We start from the raw sequence: 25217 nt of genomic DNA, 5'->3' as shown, positions 1-25217 counted from the left end.
CTATAAAAGAAAGGCACAGAAGAACAAGGCACAGGGACTCACCCAAGGTCTCTCTGCAGGAGAAACCCGTCTGAGTCCTGCCCATGCTGGTCCCATTCTCAGTGAAAGCCCCTAACCTTTTCTCCCAAAAGCCAGCCACCTCCCCAACACAGCAAGAGCGATGCCCAGACCTCCCAGTGGGTGGGCACACCACTGGGGCTGGGGTGTGGGGGTCCTATACCAGCCCCTGGAAACAGCCTGCCCACACAGCCTGTCAGGAGGGGCGTCCCAGAGAGGGAGCAGGCCGCACCGGGAGACGGATTTCCCCATAACAGGCTGTCATGCCCGTTTGTCCCTGGGATGGGCTGTCAGGGCTCCTCAGAAGTGCTTTCTCAGTCTAATTGAGGAAAGCATTTGCATTTTCTGCTTAGGCAGGACAGCTTCCCAGAAGGAGCAGCCATCGCCTAGCAGCGGGGCGGAGGGTGCTGCATTGGCATTGCTGCCCTCCGCAAGGGCCTGGGCCACACTGCCCCTGCCCGGTCTAGCCGGTCATCCCAAGACCACTGACACCCTCACCCGATCTGTCCCCCCAGCAGCATGGGCCCAGACTGACCAACCTCCTGGGTTGGGCCTAGGAGCCCGGGGTGCCGGCTGGTGCAGAGCTGAAAGGAGTGCTGCCACAGGGAGGCATGGGAAGGGGGTCCTCCGGGAGGCAGTCATGGACCCCTCCCTGCTCCAGGAGGGACCTGATGGGAGAATCCCTTTTTCAGAAGAGGCCGGGTCAGTCATTTGCTCCCCTTGGAGAGCAGGGACCCCGTGGAGCCCAGGGCCGGGCAGCACTCTGGGCTGGAGGCTGGAGAGGGTGTCGACCACACTGCCTGCCTTGGAGACTGCTATCCTGAGGACCCCAAGGACTCCTCCCTGGCTCGTCCCCTGACACCTACTATCCCAGTGCCATGTGGGCAGGCGGCTGAAAAACTGGGTGGGACTGGCTGGCGCCTGGGAATGGACAGGGACCGGCCTGCCTTTGCCACATGTGCCCAACCCCCCCAAGCAATGCCCTGAGACTATGCTGCTCATTCCAACCCACCTACCTCTCCTGCTGTGCCCCCCACCCCTCAGCTGTCACTGGCTCAGTACCCCGCCGGCGTCCACAAATCACCGGGACAGGGAGATGCCTTTGTGGCCTGTCTCTCGGAGGCGCCCCTCTTGCCCGTGGCGGCAGGGAGTCCCACATACCCCAGCAAGGGCTTAGGCCGCCTTGGTGACAGTGGGGCCGGGGTCAGCAGTGTCCGAGGGGCTGGGCTGGGGCTGAGAGAAGGGACTGCCTCTGCAAAGCCCCAGGTGAGCCTGTTGCTGGACCCGTTGAGCCAGTGCCTGCAGTGGGGCCAAGGATCCAGAAGGCCAGGTGTGGGGCTCCTTAGAGACGTGTGCGTAGGAGGAAGCTGAGGCCGAGTGGTGGGGGACTTGCCGAGACTGCACAGCGAGTGAGTGGCCCAGCTTTAGCGAGTCTTGGAGTGGCCATACAGTGAGGGGATACAGTGAGAGAGCAGCCTTTCAGAGGCCGTCTGGAGGCACTCGGGTGGCTACCTGGGCGCCAGTCCTGACACTGACCCCTCCTGGCAGGAGCAAGTGGTAGGGACAGCTGATGGAGTGACAGCTGTCCTCCTCTTGACCACAGGGCCCTACACTGATCCTAGCTCTCCCATGCCATCCTGCAACATGCCAATGAGCACATCATCCTGCTGCCTGGAGCGGGTGGCCCACCTCCACCTGTGCAGTCTGGCCCGGCCACCTCTTCCAGGAAGGCGTCCCTGTGCCTGCCTTCCAGCCACTCTCCCCCTCTGACCTCCCCGACCCTTCGTGCCACCTCTTATACCTTCTGTTTTGACGTATGGGTTGACATGATGCGCGGGAGGGGTGGGCCTGTCCAATTTTGGGGAGAACCCAGCTGGATTTGAAAACAGATATCCTCCCCAGACAGTGGTGTGCCCTGCCTTCCCTGCCGGCCCTCCCTCTCAGCGCCTGATCTTTCTCCCCCCAGGTGGGATGGGAGGGCCGGGGAGGAAGCAAACTCAGATGTCACCTGCTGATGGATGGTGGTGGCCCGAGCCCCAGAGCCCGCTGGGCAGCACAAAGCTGTGCTCTGGTGGGTGCCGGATGCTGGGGGCAGGTTTCCGGCTCCACTGGGAGCCCGAGTCTGAGACTGTCTTTGTGTGAACACTCAGACTGAACAAACACCTCCTTGCCAGAAAGGGAATCGGGGGGCCGTCCGGAGCTTATTGACTCTCTGACTCAGGCAGGGACCTTCCCAGGGTCTCACCACAGATCAGTGTCTTAGAAGCCGGGTCCTTAGCTGACCTAGTGTGGGTCCCTGACTCACGGTGACCTTGTGGGCTAACAGCTCCTGGCTGCCATCCTTCTGGAATGGGTGGGGAACATCTGACCCATGGGCCCTATAGAAAACAAACCAAACTCACTGCCAGCGAGTCACTTCTGACTCGTGGAGACCCTATAGGACAGAGTAGAACTGCCCCCTGGGGGTTCCCGAGACTGCGACCCTTGACAGGAGTAGAAATCCCCATCTTTCTCCCGTGGAGTGGCTGGTGGTTTCGAACTCCTGCCTTTGACGTTAGCAGGCCGACCAGTAACCACAGCCCGAGACATCATCAGCACCGCTAACGTCTCACACACCTCACCAAAGAGAACTCTGTATGGGAGTAGAAAGCCTCGTCTTTCTCCTGCAGAGGGGATGGTGGTTTTGAACTGCTGACCTTGCGATGAGCAGCCCAACGCGTAACCCACTGCAGCTCCATTTTTATCTGTTTTCATATGTTGGGATTACACTTGGAAAGAGCTTCCTCCACTTAAAAAGAATCAAGCTGCCGGATCCAGCGCTGGGCTGCAGTTCTGTGCCAGGACCTGCCACAGCCCGAGAGGGGGGCTCTGGCCAGCCAGCGGGTGGACACACAGGGTGGGGGATGGCAGGAGGGGGTGCAGGTTGCTTGGGGCCACTGTCTCCTCCTCCGCTCACTCCTGCGGTGTTGTTGTGTAGCCAGGGGACACTTGGGGTCTGTCATCCGTTGACTGGGGTGACAGTTAAATAGTAGTTTCCTGGGCTGTCATTTAAATCCGCCTGCCAGGTTAGTAGGCCAGAGGCGGGCTGGCACGCCCCCTGCCCCCACCCCGGATCTGCCTTCTGCTGCCAGCGGTCGTCTTGGCAACGCCAGGGCCTGGCGAGCTCTGCAAAAGGGTAGCCGTGGTGGTGGTGGGGGGGGCAGCCCTTTCATCTCCCCGACCTGGTACAAGTGGCCCAGCTGCCTCGGGGCTGGGCTGTGGGGCTGGAGCCAGGCCACCAGTGCTGGCCGAACCTGGGAGAGGAAGTGGGACCAGCCGAGTCCCTCTGCGCAGCAGCTGCAACTTGGGGGCTTTGCTCTTAGCTGTGTCGTCCTCCCCCCCCCCCCCCGAGGGGAAGGGACCCTCCAATCATGCTGAGCTAGAATCTACCTCTCCAGGAATATCCCCCTGGGCTGAGGGCAGATAGAACCTGTGTCCCAACGTCTCCCTCTTCTCTGTGCTCCAAGGACTGTGGGCCCCCCCTTTGTCATTCTGTGCCAAGTGCTTCTCAGAACCCTGCTGGTGGAGCTGGCTCTGGGATGGAGGATGAATCCCAGGCTCTCCTGGGGGACCCTAGGCTCGCCCTCTGTCCTCAGGGCTCCCCTGTGTGGAGCTTGGTGGGCCACTTGTTCTTGAGAAGTGGGCAGGCATGACACCTCAAGGAATTCCAGAGTGAAGGGGCTTAGGAAGCCCTGGGGCAAAGTCCACCAGAGCTTTTGACCCCTGGGCCTTCCCCCTCAGGGCCCCCAGTAAGCCAGGTTACTTACTGCCTGTGCTCTCTAGCCTGCACTCTGCCCCTCTTCTTCACCAGGGGCCCATCAGCCACTCTCTAACCCCTGATGCTGCCTGGGGCCGTGGGTTTCATGGCCCACTAACCAGTGGCCCCTGCTGAGCCGAGCTGGGCACCTGTCACACCTCCAGACCTGCCACCCCTCTTCCCGAAGGTCCTTCATCTACCACCCTCCTCCTATGGCTTGGCCAACGGCTTCTCTTCCTTAAGCACGGTCATCTCCTCCAGGAAGCCTTCCCTGATGGCTTCCCGGCCACACAGAGTGACGGTGAGTCTGGACTCCTGGGTTTAAGTGCAGCCCTCGACGAGAGGTTTGCTGTGACCTTGAGCCAGCTGGTCCTTCTCTCTGGGCCTTGGGCCCTGGCTGGTGGAGTGGGAATGCTGCCTAGGGCCCTCAGGACGTCAGCTCTGGTGATGGCAGCCTGGCCTATCCTCTGCACATCTGGCTGCATGCAGGCTGAGCGTGGGTGGGGCGCCTTGTCTCAGGGAAGGACGGCTCTGAGGGTGGGGAGGGAGCTGAGTGAGCACAATAATTTCTGGTGATCAGAGGCTGGGTGCTGAGCGGAGCTTGCGACTCGGTGAGCCCCACACCTCCACTTTCCAGGTGCAGAGGCCGGCCCGGTGGGGTGAAGGACGGGCCCAGGGTCACCTACACAGTCACTGTGGAACCACCATACAGAGTTCTACATTCTTGGAAACCGCAGGGGCGGGTCTGTCTGTCCTGTAGGGTTGCCCGATAGCAGCGAGTTTGGTTTTGAGCACCGTTCTTGGTGCACTTGCTCTTCACGGCGGGTCCCTGGTGGTTGAGGAGTGGGACTTCTTATGGCCCTCTACCCGTGTCTGCAACCCCACGGTGCTTGTGTTACTGGTTCACGACACTATATACAGCAGAACTGAACTGCCATGCACACACACACACACACACACACACACACACACACGATGAGCCATCTTTGAAGCAGGAGCCAAGAGCGAGCCCAGGGCCATCAGAAGACCGTGTTCCAGAGCTCTGTCCGAATCGGCACAGTCGAGGCCAGAGGCAGCAGAGACTGGAATAAGGACTACGGGACAGAGCAAGAGGAACAGCCAGAGCCAAGGCTATGGGAATGTGAGATGGTGACAAGCTGGCTTCCTGGTCCACAGAGACAGCGGCCAAGGGACCACGTGGCTGGGAAGCCGAGGACCAGGGAAGGCTGTTGGTCGAGGAGAGGTGATGCTGTGGTCCAGCGACTCTCCTTCCCGCCCACTGGCTTCTTGGGACCTCTCTCTTCCCTGTGAGTGTTTGTGAGCTGTGTAGTCCTCGCATGAGTCATTGAACCCCGCCTAGAAGTACCGTATCCTGGGAAGAGCGGCTCGTGTCGGAGTAGGTAAAGAAGAGGCATGTCCCACCCCTGTCTCTTGGCAAGAGGGAGCCAGCGGTGGTCATTTGTGGTCACCCCTGTGCCATTTACGGGGCTCCCGGAGGCAGAGGGAGAACCAGGTCCAGAGAAATGGGGTAACTTGCAAAAGGCCACACAACCTACTAGCAACAGAGCCAGGGTTCCCCGTGAACCACGGACTGACTGCCGCTGTCCTTGGCTTGCCTTCCTGCTACAAACAGCAGCTCCCATCCCCTTTGTCCAAGATTTCCCACTCTCATCCCTTCTGCCCTGGGGTCAGCCCCTCCTCACTACCCGCTGGAGTCCTGAGTCCTTTGTGGCAGCCCATCTGTTGCCATAGCACCAGATTATGATGTCGCAGACCTTGGATGACTATGCAATGCTCCCGGGCTGTGTGGCACTGGGGACTCACAGAGGTGGGCATTGTCCGAGGGGCAGACTGGCATTAAGGGACATAAATCCCTGGAAACAGAGAGCCGCCACAGCCTGAAGCCCAGCTGGGGATTCGCCGGGGAACCGGAGCCAAGGCCCGGAGAGTCAGGACCGACCTGGCTTGCTCGGGCAGTGCTCAAGCAACTGCTTGGCCCTCGTGCCTTGGCAGGACTGGTGTGCCCTCTTGACAAGGGGGTGTTGGACCCACTAGACTCAACAACCCAACATGAGGATGCTTGCTGCATTCCTAAGAGAATCCTTTAACTTTTGTCCCAGTGGAAGCCCTGCGAGAAAGTCACCATCGCGACGGAGAAGGAACTTGCCCAAGTACACCAGCTGTGACTCCAAACCTTTGCGTGTATGCACCCTTCCAGAGTGGGGTAGTCTAGGCCCCCAACCTGAAAATGGCCGTGCTGACTCAGTTTCCCCGTCAGAGCACAGGTCATCCCAGATGTGGGCATATTCCTCCGTGCCCTTCCAAGCTCACTCAATCAGACACCTCTGTGCCGTGCAATTGGTCCCCTGTGCCTCGTCCTGGGACCTGAGAGGTGGTCACTGGTCACACAGAATCTGCTTTTCCGAGTTGTCATTCTTCGCTCAGTGATGAGGGCCCTAGAGCAAAGAGCCCAGGCTCTGGCAGCGCCACACCCCACTGCTTCTCTGCAGCCAGCCAGGGTCCTTGTGCCTGTGAGCCGCCGTGGCCTCTCGGGCTTCAGACCAGTGTGGAAAGGCTGCTGAAAGCAGGAGCAGCGCACTCATGGCCAGATCTCCGTGCGGGCATCTTGACCTGAGTAGGAGCCTCTCAGATGATGGCTGACACACAGCTTGTAACGTGCCGGCGCCTGTCCTTGAGTCGGGCCCCATTGCCTATTTCCGAAACTAAAAGCAAACCGCCTGCCATTGAGTCCGCTTTGAGTCCTGTAGCTCGGGGTGGGGCCGTTCCTTGGGGTTCCTGGGACGGCGCGCCTCCACCTTTCGCCTTCGGAGCAGCTGGTGGATTTGAGCCACTGAGCCTTTTGTTAGACACCCTCTGCTTCAGCCCCGGCACCACCTCGCTCCTTGCTTGTTTCCTGCGTGGGTCAAAATGTACCACATGGGCTACTTGGTTGCTACGTAAGCTGTGCACTCCCCGTTCCTGTCTCATGCCGCGATTGAGCCCGTTTGAGCCGCTGGGTGGCCTCGAATGGGATGGATAACGGCTACTAGAAGTAGGCCCGAGGCTCCTTCGGGGCAAAGATGGCAAGGCCTCACCTCACATACGGGGACATGAGAAGGACATCATGCTCAGTAGAGTTGGGGGTGGGGGTTCCCCACGTATAAGAGAAGATGGAGTGACAGGAAGGCTGAACGATGGGCTCAGGCTCAGGCCATCATGGGGACGGCGTTTTGTTCCGCTGTGTGTCAGGTCACCAGGATCCGGAACCAGCACAATGGCACCCGACAAGGATGACGACGAGCATTTGTGCTTGTTGTTGTTTTTTAAATCATTTCATTGGGGCTCATACAACTCTTATCACAATCCACACATCCATCCATTGTGTCAAGCACATTTGTACATTTGCTTCCCTCATCATTCTCAAAATAATTGCTTTCTGCTTGAGCCTTTGGTATCAGCTCCTCATTTTCCCCTCCCTTCTCCCTCCTCCCTCATGAACCCTTGATAATTTATAAATTATGATTATTTTGTCATATCTTACCCACTCCCTTCACCCACTTTTCTGTTGTCTGTCCCCCAGGGGGGAGATTATATGTTGATCCTTGTAATTGGTTCCCCCTTGAGACCCTACCCTCCCTCTGCCCTTCCAGTATCATCACTCTCAGCACTGGTCTTGAAGGAATCCTCCATTCTGGATTGCCAGTGTTTCCAGTTCCTATCTGTACCAGTGTACATCCTCTGGTCTAGCCAGATTTGTAAGGTAGAATTGGGATCATGATAGTGGGGGGAGGAAGCATTTAGGAACTGGAGGAAAGTTGTATGTTTCTTTTTTTCTTTTCTTTTTTTTGGTTGCATTTCTGATTTTATTTTTAAACATTTTATTAGGGACTCATACAACTCTTATCACAATCTATACATACATCAATTGTGTAAAGCACATCTGTACATTCTTTGCCCTCATCATTTTCAAAGCATTTGCTCTCCACTTAAGCCCTTGGCTTCAGGTCCTCTTTTTTTCCCCTCCCTTTCCGCTCCCCCTCCCTCATGAGCCCTTGATAATTTATAAATTGTTATTTTGTCGTATCTTGCCCTGTCCGACGTCTCCCTTCACCCACTTTTCTGTTGTCGGTCCCCCAGGGAGGAGGTCACATGTAGATCCTTGTAATCGGTTCCCAAAGTTATATGTTTCATTGTTGCTACACTGTACCCTGACTGGCTCATCTTCTCCCCAAGACCCTTCTGTAAGGGGATGTTCAGTTGCCTACAGATGGACTTTGAGTCTCCACTCTGCTTTCCCCCTCATTCACAATGATATGATTTTTTGTTCTTTGATGATGCCTGATATCTGATCCCTTTGACACCTCGTGGTCGCACAGGCTGGTGTGCTGCTTCCATGTGGGCTTTGTTGCTTCTGAGCTAGATGGCCACTTGTTTACCTTCAAGCCTTTAAGACCCCAGATGCTATATCTTTTGATAGCTGGGCGCCATCAGCTTTCTTTGCCGCCTTTGCTTATGCACCCATTTGTCTTCAGCGATCATATTGAGAAGGTGAGCACACAATGATGTGAGTCCTTGTTCTTTGATGCCTGGTCACTAGACAAGAACGTTTGTGAAGAGACGTCCACTGAGGTGGTGCCACACTGGTGCCAGGCCAGAGTCAGAGTGGAACATGTCCAAACTGGCTCCAAAGACATTTTGCCGACAGGTGAGTAGGTAAGCCAAATGTAATCACACACAGTGGGGTGCCAGCAGCTGTAAGAAAAGCAGGGTTCAGATGGGCTTCTAACGTAACTGAACCTTGAAACCACGATGCTAAGGGAAATGATGCAGACACGATAGGACCAGTGTTGAATGGTCCTACTTGTGACCTTGCTGCTGGTGCCAGATGGATCTTGGCCCAAAGCAGAAATTACTAGAAAGATGTTTACCTGGGTTTTGTGACGCCTGTTTGACGGTGTGGAGCACAAGAGTGGACTGCGTTACAAAGAATGGACATTTGAGACACCTAATCGAGGTCATAAGGGACTTGTCCACGGGCCAAGCAGCAATCGTCCAGACAGAACAAAGCATTGCAGTGTGCCTGGGAACCAGGAAAGGTGTGTGTCAGGGTCGTGGCTGTTGGCCCTGCGTACTCCATCTGCAGGACGAAGGCAAATCTGAAAGAGGGTGTGAATGGTGGTTGTGCAACACGTAGGGTAGAGTCAGCGGCACTGAACTGTGCATATAGACGTCGTTGGGTGAAAGAAAAGAACGCAGCAGGTGACAGCTTGGCTTGCCCACAGCGAAGCACTTACTGATGAAGATCAAAGGTCACAGCCTTCGGCATGGATTACACATTGAAATAAAACCTATCAACCAAAAAATGCGCCCACTAGATTCCTGAGCCCACAGCATGGTGTGGGCAGGACTGAGTGATCATGGGTTTCCTTGTGCTTGGCCAGCATCCACAGCCAGCGTCCAGGCAAGCAGCCCTCACGACATCAATCAGCATACTGCGTTGGGCACGTCTGCCGCCTCGGACCTCTTTCAGCGTGTTGAAGACGTCGTTGAGCCTGACCTGATCCACGATTGTTCAAGTGCCCGACACGCGAAAGAGCTAGATAGGGAGTGAGGCAGCGGGCAGAAGAGGTACTGCAGTAGCACCTTGGCGTTGGTGAAGGCCAGGCCGTGGCTTGGAAGGAGGACAGCCAGAATGCCCCTGGGAAGCAGTCAGGGCAAGACGGTGCCTCTTGTCCCCTGGGCGCGGGATCACGCGGGACCCATCCCTGCAGGAGTACGTCATACTTGGTACAGTGGAGGGCTGGCGGAGAAGAGGAAGACTCTCAGAGAAATGGCCCCAACAATGGCGCAAACACAGCCAGGAAGGTGAGGACGGTGCCAGGCCGGGCTTCACACTGTCACGCACAGAGCCCTCAGAGCAGAGCTGATGGGACGATCCCGGCTGGACGGCTCCGCGCTCCTAGAAAACACCGGGAAGAGGCAAATGCAAGCAAAAGGACAGCAAGGTAGAGTGGTGACCAGGTGCGGGAGGGAGGGCATGAGAAGGGATAGCTTAGTGGGAGCTGAGTGCCCATGTTTCAGGTGATGAATGGCTTTTGGAAATAAACCAAACCCGAACCCACTGCCAATGCTGACTCCAGCCACCCGGAGGACACAGGGTGCATGAGACCATCGGTCTTGACCAGAGCAGGTGGCCTCCTCCTCCTCCTCCTCGGCAGGTGCTTAGCAGCCCCCCCAACCCCTCCCCAGTGACCCCGAGCTTCCAGGGCTCTCTGGGGAAAGTGCGCTGGCAATGGTAGTGCCGCGCGGGGGGGGGGGGGATGTTATAACACCACGGAATTTTACCCGTGTGAATGGCTAATGTGACAAACTGTGTTACGTAGAGTTTACCACGATGGGAGGGGAAACAAAGAGAAATTTGGGTGAGTACACCTAACACTATGTCCCCCTCTGGTTGCCGTCTCCTATACTTGGCTGGCCTCGAACCCACCCCTTGGGACTTCGAGGGCACGTTCCACTGCCCAGCCCCCTTCCCCAGGCCCTGCCAGAGGCTGCACATGACGGGAGGGTGCCCACGCTCTCCCCCAATGGCCCCAGAATAACAAGAGGAAGGCATCCTTGGAGGGCGCTGGGCTAGCCCTGGACGGGCTCTTTGTCCCCTCCTTGGCCTTGCTTCCTGCTCCTGGGCTGGCTGCCTGTGGTGGCTTCTTGCCAGCCTGCCACTTGCTCAGCTCCTAGGGATGAGAGAGTGAATTCTTTTCCGGGTACTGGCCCAATGGAACTTTCACGGGACTTCCCCGCCTCCGTGGGGCTGTTCTCCCCGCCTCTGAAGCCACGAAAGGATCTGTCTGGGGGTCCACTCAGAGGTGCTTAATGACTCCGGGATTGGAGCTCCTCCTGGCAGGCGGGAGGGCAGCGGGCCTCCCTCGTGGACCATGGAGGCCGAGCTGAGACTGGCACACAGGACATCTGGGATTAGAGCAGGAAAACAGAAACGGGGACATATGAATCTCTGTGTTCGATTCTTGAGTGTCTGGTGTAGGGAAATCCTCTGGTGTCCATCTTAGCCTTTGCCCCAGGTGCTGCGGCTAAGGGGGTTACACAACGGCTGCTCACCTCAAGGTCAGCAGTTCAAAACCATCAGCTGCTCTTTGGGAGAAAGATGAGGCTTTCTGCTCCTGTAAAGAGTTACAGCTTTGGAAACCCACAGGGGCAGTGCTACCCTGCCCTGGAATTGACTCAGTCAATAGCAGCGAGTTTGGTTTGAGCTTCTTTTTTAAATTTTTATTTAAACTTTATTTTATTGGGGACTCTTGCAGCTCATATCACAATCCATACTTATATCCATTCATTTTGTCAAACACATCTGGACATATGTTGTCATCATCTTTTCAAAACATTTTTTTTCTACTTGAGCCCCTGGTATCAGCTCCTCATTTCCCCTCCCTTCCTCCCCTATGCCCCCTTAATAATATATAATTATTTCTTTTTAATATGTGAATAATGCATTTATTAGTTAACTTTGATTTTCAATGGCAGTGTGATTTAGAGACATTTTCTTTTTTATGTATTCATAATTATATATAGTCTATAAAATAATGTTTATATGTGAATAGTGATATGTTACTAATAAAAATATTGACCATTGACTCTATTCCAGGCACACTGATGAGTGTTTTATATTCTTTACATCATTTAATCTGATATCAATTTTATGAGATAGGTAGAACTAGTAACCCCAGAAAGACCTGTTTTGTCTTTGGTTCGATTTTCTTTTAAATGAGGAACCAGAGGCATTACTCAACCGGAGGCACTCCAGATTACTTTAATTATCTAAGATCAAAGAGAAAGCTAGAAAATTATATTGTTAGTGTTTAAACAGGTTTTGTTCTGTTCTTTTTTTCATGTCTTATGCCAACTGCTGCCCGTCCCCGTGGGATGGGGAACATACGTTGATCGTTGTGATCGGTTCCCCCTTACTGCTCCACCCCTGCCCTCCTAGTATTGCTGCTCCCCTTATTGGTCCTGGGGTGTTTATCTGTTCTGGAGTCCTTGTGCTGTGAGCTCTTATCTGTACCAGTGTACATGTTCTGGTCTAGCCAGATTTGTAAGGTAGAATTGGGGTCAAAATGGGTGCAAAAGCAAATGTGAAGAAAGCTGATGGTGTCCAGCTATCAAAAGATACTGCCCCTGGGGTCTTAAAGGCTTAAAGACAAACAAGCGGCCATCCAGCTGAGAAGCAATAAAGCCCACATGGAAGAAGCACACCAGCCTGTGTGATCACGAGGTTTGAGTTTATTTTAACATGTTATGAGTTGTGATTTACCAAAAGGCGGTATTGGTATTTATTGCCAATCAAGCACCCCTTGGTGCTGGGCTTAGGGTGCCATTCTGGGGGCTCTGGGCCATGAGGCGGGAGAGCTGGTTCCTGACCTCTTTGCTGTTGCCCCTCTGCCAGCCTCCCGCTCCCCTCTGGGCTTTGGAAACCTGCTCTGTAGGTGGACTGTGATCCCTCAGGGTTTTCCTGCTAGCCCTGCCCATACAGGGGTGTGTCTAAGCAAAGTGTGAGGGAAACTCAGCTATAAACATACTATGTGGACTCTGTAGAAGGCAGAAACTAGCAGATGCAGAGCTCTCGGTCCCCCAGTCCCTGGCGACTATCCAGGGCAGAGGGAGCAGATGGGGTCCTAGTGGTTGCCAGTGGGTGAGAGGATTTACATAAAACTAGCCAAGGGGTGTCCTAAGGACACGGTGAGCCCCCAGCCCTAGACCTGTGATATCAAAGGCCAAGTAGCTGTGTCTCCATTGAGTTCAGTGTCCCCACTGAGCGCTCCTGGAGTCAGGTCGTGAGTGGGACAGACCCCCTGCCCTGGAGGCCATGAGGGGCAGACTGGGAAGCTCACCATGCTGGACTCTGGTGATCTAGAGCTGTTGCCATCAAACTAGGCCCACGGGTCACATCTGGCCTGTTACCTGTTCTGTTTAACACAGCCGTGCTGATTCACTTACCTATTGTCTGGCTGCTTCCATGCCAACAGCTGAATGGTTATGATAGAGACCATATGGTCTATGAGGCCCTGTCCAGAGAAAGCTTACTGACCACTGACCTGGAGGGAATTTCAGGGGGTTGTGGGAGCTGGGCAGGAGGGGGCTCTGACCCTGACTAGAGACCTAGCTAGTGTGTAATGGAAAGGAGGTGGCATTGGGGGAATAAACTTTCAGACCAAGAACGGGAGAGACAGGGTAAGTACCGTGGGTGTGGAGGGGCAGGCTGGGGCCAGGGGCTTGCTCTACATTTGTCCAGGGGCCCTGGAGTCATATCAGCACCAAGATCATTCAAGAAGAGGACCTCAGCTTAGGGTTCTAGCAGATCCGAGTTGGGGATCCAGACTCCTCAGGCTTAGGAGAGGTCGCTGCTCTGGGCTGAGAGATTCTCCTTGTCTTGCCAAATCACCGTCCACTCCCTGGACTCAGAAAGTGAGGGTCAGAGAAGGGAAGTGCCTTGCCCAGTGCTCACCTGTGGAAGTCCCTCAGCTCCTGCATGTCTGACACAGACCGGCCACCCACAGTGGGCTGTTGTGGAGGACACAGCCAGTATGGATCCTGGCAGCTTCAACTCACCCTGAGGGCCTGGCGGGACAACCGCCTTCGCTCCTGTCTCGGACGCTTAGTGGTGGTCAGCGGGGGTGCTGGTGCCCGGAAAGGAGTCGAGCACCCAGACGACCCAAGGGAAAATGCTTCCGGCCCAATGGGCCTGTGTGTTACGGGGAGACCACTCTTTATGTATCGTGTGGTGGTGGTGGCATGAGACCATACACAGCAGGACACATAGCGAGTCTACAATTTCTACTCAGATAATTTCAGAGGCCTCCTCCTAGGGCTGTGGCCTCTTTCACCGTCCTGGTCTGATTTGTTCTTTCCGCCATTGACATCAGTGCTTCACACCCCTCGGCTGATCTCTCTAGCTACTGGGGACCATTTGATTGGTATCGAACCAAGCCAAACCCATTGCCGTAAGCTTGATTCCAAGTTGCCAGGATGCCCCCAGGGCAGAGTGGAAATGCGCTGGTGATATTTATGCAAGCAGACACCACCTCTTTCTGCTACAGAGCAGGCAGTGGTTTGAACCGCCAACCTTTTGGTTCACAACCAAGTGCTTACCCTCTGCACCACCAGGGCTGGGTCTGCTAGGGGTCACTTAAAAACCAGACTCACTGCCATCAAACTGTGTCTGACCCTTGGGGACCAGCGAGGGCAGAGCTGAACTGCCAGTGTGGGTTTCTGAGACTGCACGTCTTTGTGGAAATAGAAAGCTGGGTCCTCCAGCGGAGCATCTGGTGGTTCCCACCCGCTGAGCCCGCTGGCAGCACACCATGTCACCCTCTGCGCCACTAGGGCTCCGGGCCCCGTAGAGGGAGATCTTGAAAAGGCATAGCGTTCAAGGCAGACAGTCTTTACAAGTTAAACTATTGTTCGTTTGGTCTTTTTGATGGGAGCTCTTACACCTAGGATAACAGTCCAGGGCTCCGCACCCCAAGCAGAGTTGTAGAATGGCTGCCACCATCCATTTCAAAATAGTTTCTTTCTTCTTGGACTCCTCGATATCAGCTCCCTTTTATCCCCTCCCTCCCATCTTACCCCCCCCTCCCCTTATTTGCCACATCTGACACCATCCAATATTGTTCGCTCCCCTGCGTGACAAGAAGATGTCAAGGGTGTTTTGGGTGTGAAGTTTCACTATTATCTCAGGGCAATAATGCTGCATTCATCCAGCCTCCAGTGGCTCCTGAACTCTGGATTCCAGAAGTTGGGATTCTGTTCTGTCTTCCCTCCGTTGACTGGATCCCTCAGTGAAATCGTTGATGGGGAGCTTTCTTGAGGGCGATTTCCCCCTTTAGGGTGTGAATCGGGTGGAGGCTTACTGTGCAGGTATGTCTGCCATTTAGCAGTCCTCGTGCGCTGTCTCATGCCATCGATTCGGCAATGTGGCATCCCTCAACCCACTCCTCTCTGTGTCCTGTCTCGTTCTTCCTCCTTTCCTGACCCTCCTGGACTTTGTCCTCTGGCAAACACTGCCCTGTGAGCTTGTCACTGGACTTGAGGGATGCGCCCCCTGGACCTTGGCTGAGAGGAACAGAAAGCCGCGCGCGTGCGCACACACACACACACACACACACACGGCGGCATTTCAGCAAAGTGAATAATTGTATTCCCTTGCTCACTAGTAAGGAGACAGGAGGTAATGCTCAGATCACTGCTTCCTCCAACAAAGGACTTAAGCTCTTATGCTCAAGTGAAGGAAGCGCTGCATACCCCTGAGGGACAGGCTCCTGTGCATACTTATGAAGGGAAAGGGCAGAACAGCCTCCTCCCAGTTTTCAAGACGGCGATTTGTGTGTCAATTTGTTAGTCTCTGAAAGCCAGCCAAACCCACAGCCCCCGAGTCGACGCTCCGTGTGGAGACCCTACAGGACAGGCTAGAACTTCCCCTGCGAGTTTCCAAGTCTGTAGGTCTACGGGAGCAGAAAGCCTCCGTTTCTCCCACAGAGCGACTGCTGGTTTCAAACAGCTGACCTTGCAGTGAGCGGCTCGCCGGCAGTTTGCCAGGTGCTGTAATGGAAGTGTATTGTGCTGTTGAACAGATCTCCAGCTTTTGCTTAGCCTCGTTTTCCTCCCTCGGAGCGGCTGGTGGGTTCGAACCACCGACCTTTCTGTTAACCATTGTACCACCAGGACACCAGGGAGCCATGATAGTTGGGCCCTGGGATAGCCAGTGTCCTAGTGTGCCTGTCGCAGCTCTGCTCCCAGCTCTGGGAGCTCAGCCTGTATGCCCGCTGTGGGGGTACAGGACACCCTGTTTCCCTCACTTCCATTTAAGACTCCCACAGAGCACTGACTGAGCACCTGACCGGTGCCAGCATCTCCGCTGGCTGTTCCTGCTGCGCACAGCTTCCCGTGGCTCCTCAGAGCCCTGGGCTTCCTCCTCCCACAGTGCAGATAAACGAATGCTTGCTCAGAGCTTAGCACCCCAAGGCCACACAGCTAGCAAGAGGCAGAGCTGGACTCAAACCCCAGGTCTGAGGTCCCCAGCCGCAGCCTGCCTGTGCCCAGGTCAGGGCCTGCCTGGTAGACGCTCTTTCTACCACTCTGCCCGTGTAAAGGACCCCGCTAATCTTCCCCCACTCTATAATCATTGCTTCCAGGATCCGTTGTCAAGTGCTCCCTGGGTGCCTGGGGAAGAGCCCCCGATGTCCAGTCTGGTTGGGGACGTGGGACAAGCAGGCCATGGGGGACTGAGACCCAGTTCATGGGTCTCAGAAAGAGCTCTGGAAGGTGGGGTCGGTAGGGCTGGACTTTGAAGAAAAAGCTGGGCTCTGCCAGGGATGGGCATGCTCTTGTGAGATGGACTTGAGCACCTGGAGAGTGGGGCCAGGTGTCACCTGTCCCCACCTGGTGCTCTGCCCCTCCCTGTCCTTGGTGGGCCTGCTACCCTGTGACCTAGTATCCAAGGAAAGCCTCCTGTGCCCCCCAGGCACCTCACGCTCTTGCCCTCCCCCCACAGCCAAGAAGACCTGCGCAGACAGCGACTTCACCTGCGCCAACGGCCACTGCATCCCGGAGCGCTGGAAGTGCGACGGCGAGGAGGAGTGTCCTGACGGCTCCGACGAGTCCGAGGCCACTTGTAGTGAGTCCTGCCACTCAGGCCGGGAGGGTGGGCCTGGCCCTGGGCCTCCGTGTCCTTAGGAGCCTTGCCTTGTTGGGAGGTTGTGCCTTGTCGCCTGGGGCTGGGGGCCCTGATCAATAGGTGTGTCTGGTTGCTGCTTTTCTAGTTACCTGTGCCTGGGCTTTCCTGCCCTACCTCTGGCCCTGTTCCCAGAGCAGGAGCCACAAACAGGCCCCCTGAACCTCCTGCCCGGCCCTGGCCTCCCCAACATTTCTGTTCAGGGCCCTCATCCTAACAGTGCACAGCTGCTGACTGCCTGACGCTGCCACTCTGCTCTTTGTGCCGACAGCAGCCTCAGGAGGTGGGGACTGTCACTTTCTGCATTTTGCCGAGCCTAGAGGGCCAGGTGTTGAGTGACTTGCCCAGAGACCCCAGCAGGGGCTTGGAGAACCTGGGTCTGGCAAAGCTGGGGTAGCAGCACAGTGGCCGGCTGGGTGGAGATGGGTGGGCGGAGGCAACCCTGGGCCAGCAGCTTAGGGCCCAGCCAGCTCCAGGCCCCCCTCCCACACTCTGGGCTTTGTCTCTCCGTGATTCCTGTTCCAGGCCCTAATCCTCAAAGCAAACTTACACCCAGCAGGTCATTCCATGACATTTGTTAAATTAAAAAGGAGATGAGAAGGGGGCGGGGAGACCCCAGCCATCCCCAAGACAGAGCTGCAGCATGAGCTTGCCAGAAACAAAGGACTGGGGGAGGGGGCACGTGGAGGATGGGGGGGGCATCTGGCAAGGACCCCGGGAGCCCCTCTGGAGGGGTCACAGCTGCCCCTGAGGCAGAGGCGGGGACAATGCCGGCCAGAGTCCCATCCAGGGCTGCGGCTGGTGATAACTGGGGTTCCTGGTCTCCTAGCAACAGAGCCACCCGTTTGCACGTGAGAGCAAGAGGGAGAGGCAGGAAGAGCAGGCGACCCGCCCCAGACAAAGGGCCCTGCTTCCTTGAACAGTTGCCCTTGCCCCCAGCCCTGCCCCCGCACTGTCCCCTCTCCACCCTCAGGGCCGTTCCGCCTGGGCAGGAGGGGAGCCCAGTCCTGTCTCTGCATCTGCAGACACAAAGCTCCCACGTACCCGCTGCCAATCCCAACCACGTGGGAAACTGAGGCCGGGGCAGATTGAGCACTTGCCCAGGGCTGCCCAGCTGACTCAGGGACTCCAGGCCAGAGGGCAACTGTGGTGTTCCACAACTGGGTGGGAGGGGAGGGGTGCCCTAACATGGCTGTTGCTGGGGGGCTTGTCTTGCACCCTACACCGCTGTCTCGGGCCAGGCCTGAAGGCACTGCTGCTTGACACCTGAGGCAGCGAAAACCCAGGGAAGGGGGGACTTGCTCAGACACCCCCCCCACTCCCAGCAGGCCTCTCTAGGGGACCAGAGTCCCTCTGAGGCTTGCAGGGTGTCCTGGGGAGCGGCGTGAAGGCAGCACCCCTCCTCGGGGCTTCCCGGTAATGTGCCGGAAGGTCCTGCGGGCTCCTTGTCCCCTCCGAGACCCCAGTCTTGAACACTGCAGAATTCCTAAGACTTCGAGATTTAGGGTTCCCAGGCTTGGACCGTCTTTGGCTCTGAGAGGGTTTCTAAGACCCCGTTTCTCCTTTGCCTGTGCCCACTGGGGCACAGGGTCCAGGGTCCACTTTCTGTGCGGTTATCATGGTTGGAAGTGGCCAGGACGGAAGAGAGGTCAGCCAGGGGGACCCCAAAGGTCAGGCAGAATTTGGGGCGGCAGGACCCTGTAGCAGACTTGTTCCCTGATTGGGAACCCGGCAACTACCCCGCTGCCCATTTAATTGGCATTGCTATAGCAACCTCCACGGCCTACCAGGTTCCTGGGGCCTGTGCCAGCTCCCAGGATAGAGCCCCTTCCACGCACAACACACACACACACACACACACAAAAATTATTGTAGGCAGAAGAGTCTAATGTGTCGTCTGGTCTGGCTGATTCAGGCCCTCTAACCCGAGAGACCTCCAGCAAGTGGCCCAATCTCCCGCTGCCTCAGTCCATGCCGCTGTTTAATGGAGTGCCGTGCCTACCCTACAGAGTGTAAAGATCAAGTGCAGGCAAGGTGTCCACACACCGGAGGAATGGCCGTGCTATTTTTACTGTTCTGTTTTGACGACAGGCCCTTTCCTGACAGCATCGCCCCCCGCCCCCAATTGAAGCTGGTAAAATAGTTTGAGTGAGAGGCGGGCAGGGCCCTTTCCCCCAGGTTCTCCGCTGGTTGAGCCTCTCCCAGGGCTGCCTCTGGGTTTTGTCTCTCAATGGCAGCCAGGAGTCACACAAGAAAGCCCAGAACATTTGCCTAATGAAGGAACGATTCAGCTCTAATTATAACTCACTTGATTGGGGACGGCTTCTGACCCACCTTCAGGCAGCTGTGGAGAGGGTGGTGGGGGAGGGTGGCCCAAGGTGAGTGAGCTCCTCCCCCAGGGTGTTGCTAACTGAAAAGGGGGCTATCCTTCCCTCCTGGAAGGTGGGGATGGAGCTGGCAGGTCAGCCACATTCTCCCTTTCCTACAGTTGCTGTGGTGGAGTGACCCCCAGGTGACAGACTGTACACACACACACACACACACACACACACACACACACACACGGTGTTTTTTAGGCTGTTTTTTGTTACAGGAACAGGTCGCCAAGTCTTTTCTTCCTCGGAGCCTTCTGGGTGGGTTGGAACCGCTAACCTGTCTCTCTGAGGACCAGTGCTTAAACCACTGTGCCACACAGCCTCCTTCCACACAGGTTGGACTCCTTCCTTTCCCAGCAGAAAGTGCTCACTCACTGCCATCTAGCCAGAGCAACCCAATTGGTCAGAACAGAACTGCTCCAGTGGGTTTCCAGGCCGAAACTCTTTACAGGAGTAGAAAGCCTCATCTTTCTCCTTCGGAGTGGCTGGTCGACTCGAACTGCTGACCTTGGGGTTAGCAGTCCCTTGCATAACCAGGACTCCCAGTTCCTTTTGGAGATATGGGAATGAAAGCTGAAGAGGGAATGTGATTTGTTGAGATGGCCTAGCAGGTTATGGAGAGAGGGAGAGAGAGAGAGAGAAAGAGAGTGTGGTGCTGACTGGGGGTGGAGATCCACTGAGTGGCGCCCCACGTCTGAGCCGGTCCCCTGGGAGCTGACCTCTGCATCTGGAGGCTGCAGCCGGAAGACTCTGAACTGACAGAAGCCAGGCTTGCGCAGTGAGTGGGCCTCCAAGTGCTCTCTCTCATTCAGCAGATGTTTCCCTTTTTATCAATTTGCGAACTTATGAATTGGAGACGGTACCAGTGGGGTTTGGCTTTCTAGGGCAGGGTTCTGCTGGAATGGGAACGTGTGAGTGCAGACAAGGATAGAGAGGTGGAGTTCCAGGCCCCCTTGCCAACTTGTATGTGGGGTGGTGGAGAGGGGGTTTCCAGCTGCCTGAGACCCAGTGGGGTTCTTCACTACTGCCTCTCAGAACCTGGGGACACCTGGGCAGGGGGCCAAAGGCACCCCGTGAGCATCCATCCCAGAGAATGGCAGGGTAGGGCTGTATCTCACCGCTGTGTGGACTCTGATAGTGAGTATGCCCGGGGGTTCCCCAGGCCCCTCCACCAGCCATTTGCATATCAGGAAACAAAACCAGGACACCTTGTCTCAGGAGCTGGAGTGCGTTCCAGGTTCTGCACTTTACCTGCAAAGGCTTCTTCCTTTAAGCCAACCACGAACCCTGAAAGACCAGGAGCATGTTTTACTCAAGGGACTGGGAAGGGCAGGCAGGCTAAGCGACTGTGTTGATGAATGACGTTTGGACCCAGGTCTGTGTGATTCTGAGTCACACTTCCTCCTGCATTACGTGCCTGGGGGAACTTGGACTCAGTATGCTGAGGGTGGGCATCAGATGAGAGGGCTCTCTGTGGATCCTGCCCGAACACCGGCCCAGGAGCCCTCTGTGAGGGGCCCCTCTCTAGGCCGTAGGGGCTGCTGCCTTCAGCCTCAGGGAAGGGCAGCAGGAGGCAAGGCAGGGGCTGTAGAGACTGGAGATGGGAGTTGAGTTCTGTCCCCACCCACCCTGCAAAGTGGAGGTGATGGCAGGGACCTCCGCAGCGGAAGGTGCCACGGGGCAGCACTTTCCCAGCCTGACTCTGCCAGTGTGCAGTGCACAGGCTGATCCAGGGTCCCTCCTGGCGAGGCACCGTGTCCATACAAGCAGGTCCCTGGAAGTGGTCTTAGGAAGGGCCTTCTCTCATGGTCACTGTAGTAGGTACTCGTCAACCAACGTGACCTTGAGGCCTGGCCCTCCAGGATGAAGCCTCGGCTTTTTGGGGGGTGCCAGGAGTTGGCATTGGGCACTGCTGGATCCTCAAGAGCCTGCAATTAGAGCTGTCTATTTAGGGACACAGCAAATGTCTTATTAATTATAAAGAAAGGAAGCAGACGGGTTGTTTAATCATTGTCCTTGCTGAAAGGTTATGCAATTAGCTGTGTAAATATTCATTGAAAGTTCAGGTGCCTGCTTACTGGGTTGGGGTCTACAGAAACCAGGCCTGGAGGTGGTGTGGATGGTCAAGGGCCGCTGCAGTCCCCTGGGGGCTAAGGCTGGGCGCCTTCTCGCCTTGTAGTGGACAGAATAGAGGAACCTGGATCTGTCTCTTACCTACTAGCCAGGACCATGGTCTCTCTGAACCTCAGTTTCCTCCCCTGCAAAACTGAGTGACTCCCTGCGGGACCACCACCCTGCTCCACTCTAGGGATGTGCACGTGGCATGGTGGTCTCTATGAAAGGCACCCCAGGAGCTCATGCCAACAGCCTGCAGTGCCGGCTTTGCCCGCAGGGGGTGCTGAGTGTGAGTGGCCCGCCTGGCTGAGCCAACACCAGAGATATGGTCCCTTCTAACTCCTCTGGAGTTGCTTCCCCAGGCCTAGCTCAGGGGGTCAGCAGGTGCCTTGTCTGCCCGTCTTGGGAGATTGCAAACGTGGAAGGTACTATATTTCGTGGGAGTTAATGTAAGAGGCCAAAGAGAAAATGTGCCCCAGACCGTGTAGATGTGTAGTGTGCACCCAGGCACCTCAGACGGCAGGTGCAGGAACTCACCCAGCGGGGAGGGAGGCTGTTAAAATGCAGGTGCTGAGTGAGGCTCTGCCTTTAAAGTCTGTGCTCAATCGAAAAGGACTGGGGCCCAGGCACCTGCATTTCTCAACGCCTCCTTGGCCGACCTTGATCAGAGAGCATGTGGGGGGCACCCTCTGGTCTCATTCTGTGTCCCTGTGTTCTGGTGGGGTGCTCAGGGTGCCTTGCCGTGTTGGTTGTGGAGGTGGCCAGGAAGGACCCCCCTTCCCTCCGCCTACACTGCAGGCGGGACCTGGCTTCTCGGGTATCTGAGCCCTCTGCAGGTCCCTCCACCCGGCGCCCGTGTGATGTCGGCAGCATTCACCCCTGCCTCCTCCATTACCAGCTGTTTGCTTTATGCTTCGAGGGTGACTTTGGGGGCCGCCCTTCTCTCCCAGGCCAAGGTAGGGTTCAGGACCTCGGCTCAGATACCTGTCCTCCCTACCCCACTTGTCTGCACTCCGCTCTCCAGCCCAGGGGGTGAGGCAGGAGTGGTCTCCCGCTCTGGGCTGAACGGCACAGTGTCTCCGGCCTGGCCTCAGACAAGGCTGACTTTGGATCCCCGCCCTGTGCTCTCCCCACTGAGCTGATTCCAGTCACAGTCTGGGAGCCTGCCTGGGTTACATGCAATTAATAATAATAGGTGGCTTTCCTGGGTTCCTGGGCTGGCGCTTCTCCTGGGTGCTTCCCGTGCAGTCCTTTAGTGGTCCTAACTGTCCGGGAATGCAGGGGACTGCAGCATCCCCACTTTGCGGTGCAGGGCTCGAGGTGCAGAGCTAAGCTGCCGGCCAGGTGTGCACAGGCAGTGAGTGTTGGCACTAGCTGGGGCACCACCCACCTTCCTCCTGCTGAGGGACTAGCACCGAGAGATCCCGGGGCTGGGGAAGGAGCCGCCGTGCCCAGCCTTGAACAGGGGTTGCATCCTCTCTTCCCAATCGAGCATCCAGCCTGAGGCACCAGGCCCCTGATTGAGCCAGCCTCTGACTGCGTAGCAGTAATTTTAGCTGCGCGGTCCCTGCCGGGCCAGGCGATGCTGCTCCCGCAATAACACCAAAGGAGAGGCCAGGTGGGGTCCCAGCAGAGGGGTCCTGGTGAGCGCTGCAAGCTACACGTTTCGGTCATGGAGTTACGCGTCCATCCAGAGGACAGGCTGGGCCCCAGGGAGGGCGTGCTTGGCCCAAGGTCACCCAGCTGGGAAACGAGGAGGAAGCGTGTGGCATGATGTCTTCAACTTTCCGGATCTCAAGTGGGGAGGGCAGGTGGAGTGGGAGGTGGGGCCCAAGGCAGCCTGTAGGGCCAGCCTGTCAGGAGGAACCTGAAGGCCAGGCCCAGGAGGCCATGAGCACTAGGGGCAAAGGTGGTCCAGTGTTCAGCTACTAACCACAAAGTCATGGGTTCAAACCCACTGGCCACTCTGTGGGAGGAGGAGGAGGCAGGCTGCTTCTGTAAAGCTGACAGGACTGGAACGCCTCTGGGTTACTCTGAGGTCTTGTGGGTTGGGTTGAGGGGCATACAATGGCGCCCTGGTGGCCCAATAGCTAGAGTTCAGCTGCTCACTGATAGGTTGGGGGTTCAAACCTCCCCGGTGGCTCTGTGAGAGAAAACCCGGGGCCCTCACCCCAAACGATGATAGCCTAGGAAACCCACGGGGCAATTCTGCTTTGACTCATAGAGTCCCTAGAAATTGAAATCGCCTCGGCGATAGCAGAGAAAGAAACTGGAAGGTAACTAGAGCCAGGCTGAACCGGCCTGGTTGGTGCCATAGCCTGTGCCCACCTTGGCTAAACCCTACCCCTGTGTCTGCCCTCCCAGCCAAGCAGGTGTGCCCGGCAGAGAAGCTGAGCTGTGGACCCACCAGCCACAAGTGCGTGCCCGCGTCGTGGCGCTGCGATGGGGAGAAGGACTGCGAGAGCGGAGCCGACGAGGCGGGCTGTGCCTCCCGTGAGTCTGCGCTGCGGGCAGCCACGGAGAGTGGCGGCCGCTGGTTGGGGGCTGTGGGGAGTTCCTTGGTGGGGTGTAGGAGGTGATGAGGAAGCATGCTGATCTGGACACTAATAATGGCCAGGCACTTTGGAAACATTTCCTTCTTCATCCTCACGACCACCCCAGGGGTAGCCATCACCATCCCCATTTTATGGGTGAGGAAACTGAGGCTCAGACAGGGCGGGAAAGTGCCCGAGGCTAGAAGTGAGAGTCAAACTCCGGTCTAGATATCACAGCCTGCGAGGTTGATATTGCCACGTCTGCCATCTACCCATCCATTCCACCAGTCTCCACCCACCTCCCGGCCAGGACTCGGCGACCAGGATGGGGCTGGAGCCAGGGCCCTGGCGGCACCAGGGTGAGAGGGCAGACACCTGCGGTGTGCAGGATGGCGGCCCTGAAATCTCAGGTCCCGGCACTCGCTGGTGTCAGTGAGCAGGAAGACATTCCTGCGCTCTCAGCAGGAACAGATGGAAGTGGGCACCGGGACAGTTCCACGTCACTGAGCTTCCATCACAGGATTATCTCCCTCCCGGGAACTGGGCTGGCAGGGCCTGGTGCAGCGGGGAGTGTGGCTTGGGCTCACGCATTTCAGTTCCATGGGAACTGGGATGTGCTAGGCCTTGAGAGGGGCCTCCAGGGAGTCCTGCCCCAGGGGCCGTCCCTAGCAGGATGGCGAGCCTGAGTTACTGGAGGCAGAGATCCTGGCGGGCCCCTAGGAAGGCTTTCCCTGGCATTGGCCAGCCCCACGCCCTCATCCGGGCCTCCTTCCTACCACATTGCCTTCTCCGAGGCTCCAGAGTCATGCTGTGTCTTAAGCCTGGCTTTCTGATGTATGTCTGGAGCAGGGTGACTCCGAGTACTGGGGATCTTGGCGAGGCTGGGGGGTTCAAAGCCCTGATGGCGTGGACTTTTCAGCAGTGATGATTTTGCTGGGCCTCACCAGAGCCAGGCCTAGGTCCTTGTCCCTCTTTTCTGCTCCACAACCAGCTGTTTCCTTGGCCCCAGTGGCCACCAGGTGTTATTGCAGGGGCCAGAGGTTTCTAACTGGGACACGTGGCGACAGAAGCATTCTTTGTGTGATGGGGAGACGTGGGGTATTAGCGGGTGGCATTGGCATTGTCTGTGACAGTTCCCAAACACCTGGGAAGAACCTTAGGTTCTTTCTGTTAGTGAGTGGTGGGGGAAGGTGGAGGGAGAGGGAAGGACAGGCCTGAGAGCATCGTTGGCTGCTCCCCAATCTAGGAGAGAATGCGGTACAAAGAAGCACTTCCCGCCAGCACTCTCGATGGGCAGTGAGGGCCTCCCCCTTGGCATGTACAAGCTAAGGCTGGACAAGAAGGAGGGGCGCTAATCAGGCATCAACATAATCTGGGGGGAGGGAGAGGCCTCTTGGGGGAGTATGTGGCTTCCCCACCTAGGCCCCAACATCCAAAATCCCAGAAGGGAAAATTCACAACTGTCAGAAACGTGACAGAACTGTCAAAAGCGCATGGCACCGACGCACATGAAACTGAAGACATCACTCTAGTTCGTGTTCAACAACAATGAAAATTGACATGGTTCCGCCCGGAAATAGAAAACACTGGCTGTGGGC

At 56.5% G+C, this 25217-nt stretch overlaps 1 protein-coding gene across 5 annotated transcripts in view; it reads left to right on the top strand.

The window, feature by feature from the left end:
* Positions 1-25217, top strand: part of LRP8 (LDL receptor related protein 8) — an 87924-nt gene that overhangs the window by 30222 nt on the left and 32485 nt on the right. For all 5 annotated transcript variants that reach the window (XM_075556378.1, XM_075556361.1, XM_075556354.1 and 2 more), the window contains exons 3-4: positions 16416-16538; positions 23450-23578. In XM_075556378.1, coding sequence (XP_075412493.1) covers positions 16416-16538; positions 23450-23578 — 252 coding nt within the window. The remainder of the gene's footprint in view (positions 1-16415; positions 16539-23449; positions 23579-25217) is intronic.

Source organism: Tenrec ecaudatus, chromosome 1 (genome assembly GCF_050624435.1).
Source record: "Tenrec ecaudatus isolate mTenEca1 chromosome 1, mTenEca1.hap1, whole genome shotgun sequence".
NCBI classification, from domain to species: domain Eukaryota; kingdom Metazoa; phylum Chordata; class Mammalia; order Afrosoricida; family Tenrecidae; genus Tenrec; species Tenrec ecaudatus.
Note: the sequence above shows the minus strand (reverse complement) of the source record. Positions and strands in the feature narration are given on the sequence as shown.